General features: G+C 28.1%; 2 protein-coding genes across 2 annotated transcripts; both read right to left on the bottom strand.

Annotated features, from left to right (window-relative positions):
- Window positions 1-9,654: 9,654 nt before the first annotated feature.
- On the bottom strand, window positions 9,655-10,419 carry LOC136074189 (uncharacterized). The gene has a single exon (XM_065786492.1). The coding sequence runs from the start codon at window positions 10,417-10,419 to the stop codon at window positions 9,655-9,657; it is 765 nt and encodes a 254-aa protein (XP_065642564.1).
- Window positions 10,420-10,478: 59 nt separating this feature from the next.
- LOC136074190 (zinc finger MYM-type protein 1-like) lies at window positions 10,479-11,576 on the bottom strand. Its single transcript, XM_065786493.1, has one exon. It carries the CDS (start codon window positions 11,574-11,576, stop codon window positions 10,479-10,481), a length of 1,098 nt encoding a protein of 365 aa, XP_065642565.1.
- Between the last annotated feature and the right edge of the window lie 1,019 nt (window positions 11,577-12,595).

Genomic DNA, 12,595 nt, shown 5'->3' on the forward strand with positions numbered 1-12,595 from the left:
ATACATTTTATTAATTTTGATAAATGAAATAACATATATTTTTATATTTAGAAAAAAATTTTCTAATTTTAATAAATCTTCATAGTTTTACTAAAGCTTGATTGTAATAAAACTTTACTGAAATGGTTGGCGAAAGAGTCATTCAAAGCTTTCGGGAAAAAAGAAAAAAAAAATGCATTGATTTAATTTTAAATGACTGTAGTTCTATATGTTTTCATCATGAAAAAAAGTACCTTGCACAAAGGTATTGTTGTGACCCACATAAATTTCATAAAACTAAAGCATTTAGTAAGTAATTGTTAAAAATCTTACAAAAACAATTTTTTCTGCAAAAATTTTTAAAATTAAAAATTACTTAGTTATTTTTTTGTCATTGCTTTATGTTAACAGCAAAAACAAATTGTGATGGACGCGTTTAAAAAAAGAACATGCTATGTGTGTTCTTGTATTGTTCTTGGATTATTCTTTTCTGTCGAAGTTCTAAATATAAGTCTTTGTTCCTTTAAATTCCATAATTGAAAAGATTGTTTTAAAATTGCGGCAATATTGGCATCCAACACTTCCTTAGGTCGTGCAGTTTATGTTTATACAAGGTTTTATATTTTTGGTAAAAATTGTAATGATTGTATAGATTAGTTTTTTGTCTTAGAATTTCTTCGGTCAATGAAAAAACCGCTTTAAGAATGAAGTTTCGCCCAAGTCAAAAACTTTGTAGAACTTGTTGTAAGAAAGGTGAAACTATTAAAAACAATAGAACCAATGATGAAGCCAATACATCATATATTCCGACTCTTTCTGAAATTGCAAATAAAACATTCAGGATGCTAGTTTGTTAATAATTTGAAATTAATATTTAGCAAGAACTTGAGACCTCCTTTAACTTTTTTTTTTCATAACTGGGTTTGTCTCGAACAGACACTGATTTTAACGGAGACACGGTTTGTAGATTTGGGGCCATAATATCAATGAAATACCGTTGAAAATCCTTTAAGTTTGTAATTGTATATGTCTATGGAAGTCCATATTGAGGTGTTGTAGATTTGGTAGGTAATTGTGTATACAATACCTATATGAAAGGAGCACTTTTGGATAAAAACTTAAATGTCAAATAAGTCCGTTGGATTTTAATGCATGATTTTGAAATTACTCATTTTGTGCTACAATTTGTATACACAACTACCACCTAAAAGGATTTTCACAAAGTATTTCATTGATATTAAGACCCCAAATCTACAAACCGTGTCTCCGTTAAAATCAGTGTCTATTCGAGACAAACCCAGCTATGAAAAAAAATTAGTTAAAGGAGGTCTCAAGTTCTTGCCAAACATTAATTTCAAATTATTTGGGAATTTTCAATAATACAATTTTTATTCGTTGTTCAATAAACAAAGAATATTTAAAAAAATCGACAGACCAAGATTTATTGAGTGAAACCATTAAGCAAAAAATTACTTAAATTAAACAGAATTGAAAAAATATATCTATTAAAATTAACACTAAATAGTTGGACAATACAATAAAGAGCAGAACACTTTTCTGTACCAAAGCCAATGATTAAAAAAGCACGTAAACTAAAGGGTTCTAATGGTATTTAAGGAGAGTGTAAAAAAAAATACTTGAAATAAGATATCACAAGCACTTAAAACAACAACCAAGATTTTTATCAGTTTGACGAATATTCTAGGATTTGTCCTGATAAGACAGTATTTGTTTCAGTTATAATTGATGGTCAAAAACAACATGTCTAAAAGCGATTATTACAAAATGGTGTGTAACAGTAGATAGTGCATCTGGTCGGCATTTAGTTTGTGTCTGTCAAGTACATCAAAATATAAAGTTGATTACTTATGCCGTGCCCGGTAACATTAAATATAAAGGACTTTTATTAAAAACAGCTCGTGACATTTAGAATCGCAGCTGTATGCTTCATATTTGTGATAATGTAGAAAACTTAAAACAGTATATGAGTGATACCTTTAACATGGGTTTGAATTTGAGGATAAAGTTATCACACTAATAATATTCTCCTTTTTTAACAGTGGTTAAAAAAGGAGAATGTTGTTAGTAGGGCTGATATCGATTAATCGATTAATCGTTTATTTTTTGATTTGATTAATCAATCGATTATTCGAAGAAATAGAACGATTAATCGACGTTTTTATTAGGATTAGGTTTTATACAAAAATAAACACTTTAGAGTTTTTCCGTCTTCATACACCGGATCGTCGACATTGAATAAGCCATAATTTCCAAGAACATTTCGAATATTTACATTTATTACTTTAAAAAAAAATGAAATCCTCGTGTTTTACTTCATAATGGTATGTTAATAATAATCTTTTTGTATGTATTTTTGTGGGAATGTATTTTCTGTTTTGAATTATAGTGTACCTGCAAAGATTTTTATAAACTATATTATAATTTTAGAATTTATCACACAATATATGCAACAGCAATGATATATGGGTGCAGCCAAAAAAACGAAAATCTAAGTTTGGGTTCGTTTATTAGAAAATATAAAAGATTCACGAACTTTAAAATGCAAGCATTGTGACACCAAATTTAAATCGCATTTATCAACTACATCCTTAACGTACCGCATGCAACCTTCACAAATACGACGTTCTATTAGAGTCTGCTTCAGGAAGCTCATTAGTTGCACAAAGTAATTCTCAAAAGATAGTTTCATTCTATTTTCAAAAACAAAATTCTTGTTCTGGGTTAATTCTTGCAAAGTTAACAGCTTTAGTTAAAATAACGATATATTTTAAAAACTTTAGCAAATAGTGAAGAAATTATAAAAGGATGGAAAGATCAAGGTTTAAAAATGCCATTAACAAGACAAGGAATTAAAAGTATTACACTTAAGCATGCTAACCAGATTAGAGAAAAATTAACTAGGCGAGTTCGGTTTGCAGCTCAAAAACCACATAATTGCTGTTATAACAGATGAATCGTATGTAATAAAAAAAATGAGACGATTGGGTATTTATCATCAAATTTGTCAATGTCATGGCATACATTTGGCTGTGGTAGATGTTTTATATGCTAATCATACAAATTTATTGGAACCTGATGGAAGTCATTTATTTGAACAAATGTACAATGCTTTGTTAACTATTCCACCATCGTCGGTCGAAGCTGAAAGGTGTTTTAGTGCGGCAGGGCTTTTTGTAACTAAATTAAAAACATCCTTAATTGATGATTATACGATGACAATTTATTCGTTATGCTTTCTTTGCTCATATCTTATACAGAAACAAAATGGACATGAAATAAGCGTTATTTATTTACTTATATTAAAAATTTCTTATAAAACTTGTATTTGAACTTCTGAAACGTTTTTCATTAATGTATTACGAGTTAGTTATAGAATATTAAAACTTATTATGTTTTCAATAACTATATAAATTAAAGTTCTCTGCCACTTTTAACCATTAAAATATTATAACCATTCTTATTACAGTGGAATTTTTATTACTTTGAAACAAAAATAATTTATATTAAAAAAAACTCAAATAGTACTATTTATTGTGTAATTAGAGAGAAAATTTATTTTTATTTTTCATAAATTAATCGATTAATAATCGATTAATCATTTTTTTTAAACCAATTAATCGTTAATCAAAAATTTCTCAAAATGATTAATCACAACACCCTTAGTCGTTAGTGTGATAACTTTAAAAATTACGTTAAAGGAGTTTCTTGATGAAATTGTTTCCATAATTGAAAACTTGCGATCTCACCATTTTATTTCAAAGGCGCAGTCTTTATTCTTTCGAATTCTGAAAGAAAACCTTCAACAAAACTAAATTACTATTTTGCTTGATATTGCAGAAAACTATAGTGTTATAGCACAAGACGCAGTCCAACGATTTCATTAGCAATCTATGTCATCAATTTTAAGACCATGAAGTACGTGCAGAGTTCCGTTTTTTTGCAATAAGTCATGGTAAAATTCCATGTGATGACATTGATGGGACCGTAAAATGACTTTTAGCTTGCTTACTAGACAAGCTTGGAAAATAACTAAATATCATCTGTCACTAAAATGTTTAAATTGCGTTCTGAAAGTATAACAGGTATTAGATTCATTAGTATTTCTAAAAACTGTTATAAAAGATCATATTGAAAATGCTAAGCTTGATGACCGCTACTCTAGTTCTAAAAGATTTCCAGTAATGCGTTCACATCACTGTTTTATACCATGCAATGATAGGAAGCTAGAAATGAAATGTTTATAAGGTGATGCATGTTTTACAACAGTTAATGCAACTAATAATGAAGAAGCCCGGACATTGGAACACATGGGTGATTTACATGCTGGAATATATCTTGCATGTGTTTATGATAATGAATGGTACATTGAAATTGTACAAGAAACTTTAGATGACTCAGATATTTATATAAAATTTATCCAACAAAAGGGAGTAAGCTTTATATGGCCCATGCGATTAGACAATTGTTGGGTTTCTGTTATAAACGTTTTAGCAGAAGTAAATACTCTGGTTGCACAATGTCAATCAGCAAGAACCTATCAAACTTCTGAGCAAGAATATCAAGAAAAATCATCAAATTTTAAATGTTTAACAAAGTTATTAAGAGTATTATTTAAGAAAAAAATTTATTATTTATTATTTTATTTTTTACATTCTTTTATTGTAATTGAGATTTGTTTCTTGGCTTTTTTTTGAGTTTCGAATGTATTTATATATTGGAAAAATATAAGCCTTAATGTACTTTCTTTTAAATTTCTTATTTAAAAAAAAAAAAAAAATACATTTTTACATTAAAATGTTCATCTGTTTAAAAGATATTAACTATATAACAAATTCATAAGGACCGATTTTCAATTCCAGAATCCTATTTTAATAGAAAGTTTAATTCAGATATCTCAGCAGATACTAGACATTCAAAAACTTTTTCTGTATTTCTTCTTCATATATTAAAGATACATTCCTACAAGTTTCAAGTGTTAAATATACTGGACACTCGAGAAATATTTAGTTTACCATTTAAGGCTGGAGGTTTTTTTAGGGGGTCTAACTTCTATAACTTTGAATCCAATGTTACAAAACTTATCAGAAACGATGATTTTTTTTTTAGGTTCTTGAAGATGTCCTTATAGTCATATCATAGAGCACCGCGGATGAGCATTTGATTGGAAGATCACGCCTCCTTTCTGACAAACGTCGCAAAACTTGTCCAGGGTTTGAATCACAAATCCTTTTTTTCAGAAGCAAGTGCGCCACCACTGCGCCACGGCTACTTATTACCTCTTAGATTCTCACAAAATAACATAACTCTTACATTTTCTTGTGTATTTTGGTTTCAATTGCATTAATAATATCGACATTGTTTCTTTAAAGTGTGTTTTTTTTTAATAACTTTGAAGTTCAAGATAGCCAAAAAAAATTATTTTCAAAAAATAATTTTTTTTTTGAAAGTTGAGGTAGATTACTGCTTCAGATTGATTTTCAGATTATATTTAGAAAAGAGTACACTTCATCTTCACTATATTTTTACGACGACAATATAGTTGCTAATGCGTAACAAAAAATTCGCTCCTAAGTTTAATATATATATATATATATATATATATATATATATATATATATATATATATATATATATATATATATATATATATATATATATATATATATATGTATATATATATATATATATATAATTATATATATATATATATATTTTTTTTTATTAAAGTTTACAATGTTAGTCTTGTTACATAATTCATAAGCCGTAATACATAAACATAAGTCGTAATACAATTACGCAAATAATACAATTCAGCGTACTAACAATATAAAGCTTTTCCAAAAGAAGATCATAAGGATCTTATCATCGGAACCTTATAAAGTAATATTTATAACGTATATATATAAAATAAAATATATATATATATACACACATACACATACACATATATATATGTAAAACATTTATATATATATATATATATATATATATATATATATATATATATATATATATATATATATATATATATATATATATATATATATACATATATACACACACACACACACACACACACACACACACACACACACATATATATATATATATATATATATATATATATATATACATATAAGAGATAAATTATTTACATTATGAACAGATACTACACATTTTAATATATTATAAGCTGAAGATTTAACAATTACATTTTACATTTATTTTTAGTATAATTTTAGAATGTTGTCCATAGAGAGAATTCATTTTTTTAATTGAATTTTAAAAACAGGAAGAGTAATAGAAGGATCAAAGTTTGGTAATACTATTTTATTCCAACGATGGGGTGCACGATATGAAATACAAAATTGATTGAACTTAGTTCTACATAAGGTTCACTTAAAAAACTAAAATTTTTTAATGTGTATTTATTTATTGGTTTTAAAAAAAAAAGGTCGTTAAAAACAAATAAAGATAAATCGTTTTTCCATATAAAAGTAAAACATAAGACATTAAATACGTTCAGTTTATAAACATCTAAAACCTTCATATAATCAATAAATTATTTTGAATGTGAAAAGCGATTCGCATAATTAACTACGCGGATTGCATGTTTCTGACGGCGATAAAGATGTTGTAATTTACTTTTATCCGTACTTCCCCAGGCGATGATTGCATAATTTATATAATTGTGTATAAATGAATAATAGAGTTGGGTTAGGTTTTTTTTGTTTAGATAATTTCGGGCTTTGTATAAAATGCCAATGTTTTTAGAAATTTTTGTGCTTATATGATCAATATGTTTTCTCCAAGTAATATTCTCATCAAGATAAACACCTAAGAATTTTATAACAGTATCTCTATTTATTATCGTTTCATCAATATAAATTTGAGGCATATTACTTGGTAAAAAACGTTTTTTTGCGCAGGAGTGAAAGATAATCCATTTTGTTTTGTTAATATTTAAAGTTAATTTATTAGATTTGAACCAATTAGAAATGAGATTGAGTTCTTTGTTTGTAGTTGAAAAGAGTTCATAAACATTAGTATGGGATAAGAAAAGATTATAATCATCAGCAAACATTATACTTTTCAATTTGGAAGCATTGTTTAAGTCGTTTACATAGATTAAAAATAGTAGTGGTCCGAGAATAGAACCTTGTGAAACACCACAGGTTATGCTCAGGGCTTCACTTTGCTGACCATCATTACTATACACAAGTTGTTTTCGATTTGTTAAATAGCTTTTAAACCATTTTAAAATTTTATTGTTTAAACCATAATGTTTAATTTTTTTGATTAAAATTCGGTGATCGACCGTATCAAAAGCTTTTGATAGGTCAATAAAAACACCTAGTGTATATTGAGATTTTTCAAAACGTTCAGGAAAAATACCTTGATGAATTGATGCTCTGAAAATTTTAAAAAGAACATTTTTTAATTGTTCGTAGCAATCTATAACAATATTCCCGTTTATTTCATCTGCACCAGGTGCTTTATTTTTTTTAAGGATTTGAAAGCTTTTTCAAACTCATCAAATGATAGTTCGGCAGATAATTCTTCAGAGCAAATATCTTTATCAATAGGTACCAAAAAATCATAAAATGAGGTTTGGGTATTTGGTATTTTTCTTGACAGAGTTGATCCAATTTCAGTGAAATATTTATTTAATTCATGAGCTATTATTTGTGGTTCATACAAGCTATTGCTATCGACTTTCAGCATTTGTGGCAAAGAGCTTGAGCATGTTTTTTGTTTTCCAGTAATTTCTTTTAATACTTTCCAAGTGTTTTTTGAGTCATTTTTAACTTTATTAATTAATTTTGAATAGTAAGTTTTTTTTAAATTTTTTCGAATTTTTTCGAAAAGATTTTTGTAATCTTTGTAAATTTTTTCACTAGCTGGTGTTTTTGTTTTCAGATATTTAATGTATAGCTTTTGTTTTGTTTTGGATGATTTTTTGAATCCTTTGGTAATCCAGGGATTATTAAAGTGTTTAGTTTTTAATGTAACTGTAACAATTGGGAAATAAGATTCGTAAATAGAGGTGAATGTTTCTAAGAACTTTTCATAAAGGTTGTTTGCGTTTTCATTAGAATTTAAGTGTTTCCAATGTAATAATGAGAGCTGATTTTTGAAAGACTCAATATTTGATGGTTTAATAAAACGTTTTTTTATAACTTTATTTAATTTTTGTTGTGGTTGGTTAGTGTTTATGGTTAGAAAAATAGGAAAGTGGTCTGAAATATCTATTTTTAAGATGCCCAATTTTATATAACTGTTGAACAAGTCTGTGGAAATAATATTATCCAGCAAGGTTGCTGAATTTTTTGTTACTCTAGTTGGACGATTTATTATAGGAATTGCTCCAGATTCAAAAATTGCATCATAAAAATTTCTAACTTTGTTATTGTCATTGTAGTCAAAACAATTCATATTAAAATCACCAATTAGAAAGTTCTTTTTTCTTTTCGTTGTTACCTTTCGCAATAACTTTTTGCTGTAAAAATATGCTCAAGTTCTCGCTCACGCCGTCTGGCGGTCGATAACAACAGCTAATTAAAATGTTTTTTGTTCGTTCATCAATAATCTCAATTGTTAATATTTCTCCATCGCCGTCAGAAACGAAAAAGATCATTTCTTCAGCAATGCCTATTATTTTCATGAACGTAAATTAAACTCCACCACCACGCTTATTTATTTGCCTTTCAAGAGAAATCATTTCAAAACGAGAAAGATAAAAATTAGAATTTTTATTAGTGTCGTTTGAGGTAGCCCAAGTTTCAGTTAAGCAAATAATATTAAAAAAGTATTTAATTTCCTCAAGTAAATTTTGGATTAGTGTAATAGTCAAATTTAGTGTAATAGAATCAGAATTTAGAATATAATAATAGAATTTAGAATAGAATTTAGAATAGAATTTAGAATAGAATAATAGAATTTAGAATAATAGAATTTAGAATAGAATAATAGAATCAGAATTTAGTGTAATAGTCAAGTTTATATACGTATAATCAGTGGCGGATTTACCATATGCGAGGCCATAGGCAAGTTTTCTATTATATTAGTCGAGTTTTTAATTCTTGTGTTCTATTGTGTTTTGGATATTTATTAGAACGTAACGAAGCAAAAAACGCACATAGGTTTTAAATGTACATTAAGTATTTTTTTTATTTTGGATGAAGTTGCACTAATAAGACTACTCAAAATGCGATACCATTTATACTTTTCGCAGATTTTAGGAGGATCGATGACATTGACTTAAAACTTAACCTTTCTGACTTTTAAAGACGCAAACTCATCAATTAAATCAGAACAGTCCAAGGACCGACTTATTTTATTTTCAATGGAAATTAAAGCTAATGCAGATAAGCGGCTTTGACCCATAGTGGAACGTAAATAGTTTTTTATGAGTTTTAATTTGGAAAATGACCTCTCTGCGCTTGCCACTGAAATAGGGGAAGTTAGTAAAATTCGTAGGGCAATAAATAAATTTGGAAAAATTTCGATTAAAGAATTTGCCGTAATATACTTCAAAATTTCCAGTGCATCTTTCGATTCCGCCGAAGCTTCCATTCTTAAAAATGTATTTATTTCCGAGTATAACTCTTCATGGTTCACGTCCTATTCTTCTGTACTAGGATTTCTCAGTGATTAATCTAAATTTTTACAATCATTCAACAATTCATTTGCATCTAAACTTCGCATTTTTTCGGTACGGGTTAAAAAACCTAATATTTTGTTGTATGAATCAAGCATTTTGAATCTTTCATTTAAGCTTACTAATGCAACATCAATTATTGCATTAAAAAAATCTACTTTATATTTAGACTTTCCATTTAGAGGTGTATCAGTTCCTTCATATTCAAAAAAACGTCGTTTTTGGCTAAGCTGCACTTGAGGGAATACTGGCTCAATACCTAATTTTATAGCTATTTCTTCAGATTTTTTAATAATCGCTTCAAATGATTCATCACTTCTGAATGATTCTAAAAAAATTTTCGTAGTTTCCACCAATTTTATCATAATAGAAATATCTGCTGAGGGATTCTGCATAACTTTACTTACTTTGTTAATTTCAAACAATAAATCATGCCAAATTGTAAGTGAAAGTATAAACTGATATAAGGATATCTCATTTGCAAGACCGTTAGCTTCAGAAACAGCAACTCCAATTGAACTTGAATCTGCAACTTTGTGTAAAGCTTCTATAATTTGAACCAAATTATCTTTTACAACTTTTATACTATTTATACGGCTTATCCAACGCGTATCTGATAATGATTTAACAGTCATTTTACAAACATTTTGCAGTGTGTCCCATCGAACGGTTGATGCAGCAAAAAATGTAAAAATTCGTTGAACAGTACCAAAAAAGTTAATTGAAATTGATACTGATTTCGCAGCATCACATACCATTAGATTAAATGTGTGGTTAGCACATGGAACGTAAAGAGCTCTGGGATTTTTTTCTTTGATTAAAGCTTGAACCCTTTGTATTGCCCTCGCATGTTAGCACCATTATCATACGATTGCCCGCGACAATTCATTAGATCCAAATTATACTCAGCTAATAAATTTAAAAAAGTTTCAACTAAACCTGAACCAGTGCTATCAGTTATGTGAAAAAAACCACAAAAAAATTCTTCAATTTGTACTTCTTCCTGATTAATTTTAACGCATCTCAAAAGAATTGAAAGCTGTTCCTTATGACTTACATCAGGAGTGCAATCCATGATAACAGAAAAATATTTTGATGACTGTACAGAAGATACGATAGTTTTCAGTATTCTTCTCGATATAAGTCCAATTATTTCATTCTGCACATCTTTTCCAAGATAAGTGTCAAAGCATTCTTTATTTTTTATTCGTTTGAGATGCTCTAACATAACTGGATCAAATTTTGCAATAAGTTCTACTTGTGCCAAGAAGTTTCCATTATTAGGCTGATAAAGTTGCTCACGGTGTCCACGAAAAGGTAATGATCTTTCAGCTAACATTAGCACTATAGCAAAAAGACGTTCAAGTACCAAGCGCCAATGTTTCTTCTCATTTTCTATCATTCTCTGCAAATTTTGATCAATTGTTGCATTTGATTTTAAATTAACTGACATATTCATCCATTTTTGCATACAGCTAATGTGATCCTGAGATTTATCATGTTGTTTTAAGCTAGAACCTATATTTTTCCAATCTGAATAACCTTCAGTCGACGATAAACATATTTTTCGGGTAGGAAAAATTTTGCAACAAAAGCAAAATACCGAATTATTTTGTATAGAATACACTAGCCAGCTTCTAGAAACTTCTTCACCGTTAGCAAGAACTCTCGTGTAGAAACTAGTATTAAATCTGCGACCCGATTTATCGGCTTTAAAATTTATTTGTTTAACCTGAGTCGGTCCTTTTTTAACAATATCGACTCTTTCTCGTTCATTAAACGAAATAGGCCATAACGCCGGGTCGTCGGAAACAATAACCACATCAGTTATGTCTTGTTGTGCTTCATGCAATTGAGGATTCGAAGCTAAAACAAAATCATTAGAAGCTAACGAAGACTCTTGAGACAAATTCATTTCAAAATCTTTTTCATGGGTGTCCGGTAATAGGACAGCAGAAACTTAAGAATTTGAAACATCAAAAGATAAAGACGCTAAAGATGTTTCAGACTGGTCTGATAAAATATCTACCAATTTTTCTGAAACATCTTGCGAAGTACTAGCACCTGCATCAAAAGTTGTGTTAGTACCTGATGATATATTAAAAAAACTCGTCACTGGTTTAATTTTCTTTAACATATCTGTATGTTTTTTCTTATTTATTTTTTTTCGGCACCCGAAGCCCATTTTCTTCCAGTGTCTCAATCACGATGAGGATTCATAGTTAAATAACGATGAATATAAATTTAAACTTTTTCTAAAGTTTGATATTTATTTATAAATATATAATATAATTTATATAATATTAATATAAAAGCGAATAATCAGAAGAATAGCCAAGGAAAGAGCAGAAGTCGTCAATATAAAATGTATAATCAGAAGAATAACCAGGAGAAAAGCGAAAATCGTCAATATTAAAATCGCATAAATTACTAAGAACACCAAAAAAGAACGTCTGAACTATAAGAATTTTAATTTAGAAGTGAAATGGAAAACAAATAATCTCTATTTTTACATCATTCATTACTTACATTATACCAAAAAATTGTAACTCGCACACAATCATAACACAACATTTTTTATACCAACAACAATCATACTATAGCTATAGCAATATAACAAACTATAACAAACGAGAAACTAAAAACATAATTGTTGTCAGGAAAAATAAAAAGATCGTTAATGAAGACATTAAAGTGCTTACAAAAACAAAAATGGCATAGCGACGTCAAACAAATACTACAGAAACTACAAATCTTTTCAATATAAAACCAAAAACGTACCAGGATTTTGTATATTAAAATGTACATAAAGAACTCAACTCATAAAATCCATAAAGACTCAAAGTCAGAAGGAAGGAACAAGCGTCCTCATGAAAACATTAATGTAAAATAATAAAAATAGTATGTAAATGTGATAAATTAGTAAAAGAAAAA

The sequence above is a fragment of the Hydra vulgaris genome, chromosome 01, assembly GCF_038396675.1.
Source record: "Hydra vulgaris chromosome 01, alternate assembly HydraT2T_AEP".
NCBI classification, from domain to species: Eukaryota; Metazoa; Cnidaria; class Hydrozoa; order Anthoathecata; family Hydridae; genus Hydra; species Hydra vulgaris.

Bases quoted from the DNA above. Each gene is read 5' to 3' on its own strand.
- LOC136074189 (XM_065786492.1), bottom strand. From the start codon at position 10,419: ATGGTATGTGATGCTGCGAAATCAGTATCAATTTCAATTAACTTTTTT.
- LOC136074190 (XM_065786493.1), bottom strand. From the start codon at position 11,576: ATGAATTTGTCTCAAGAGTCTTCGTTAGCTTCTAATGATTTTGTTTTA.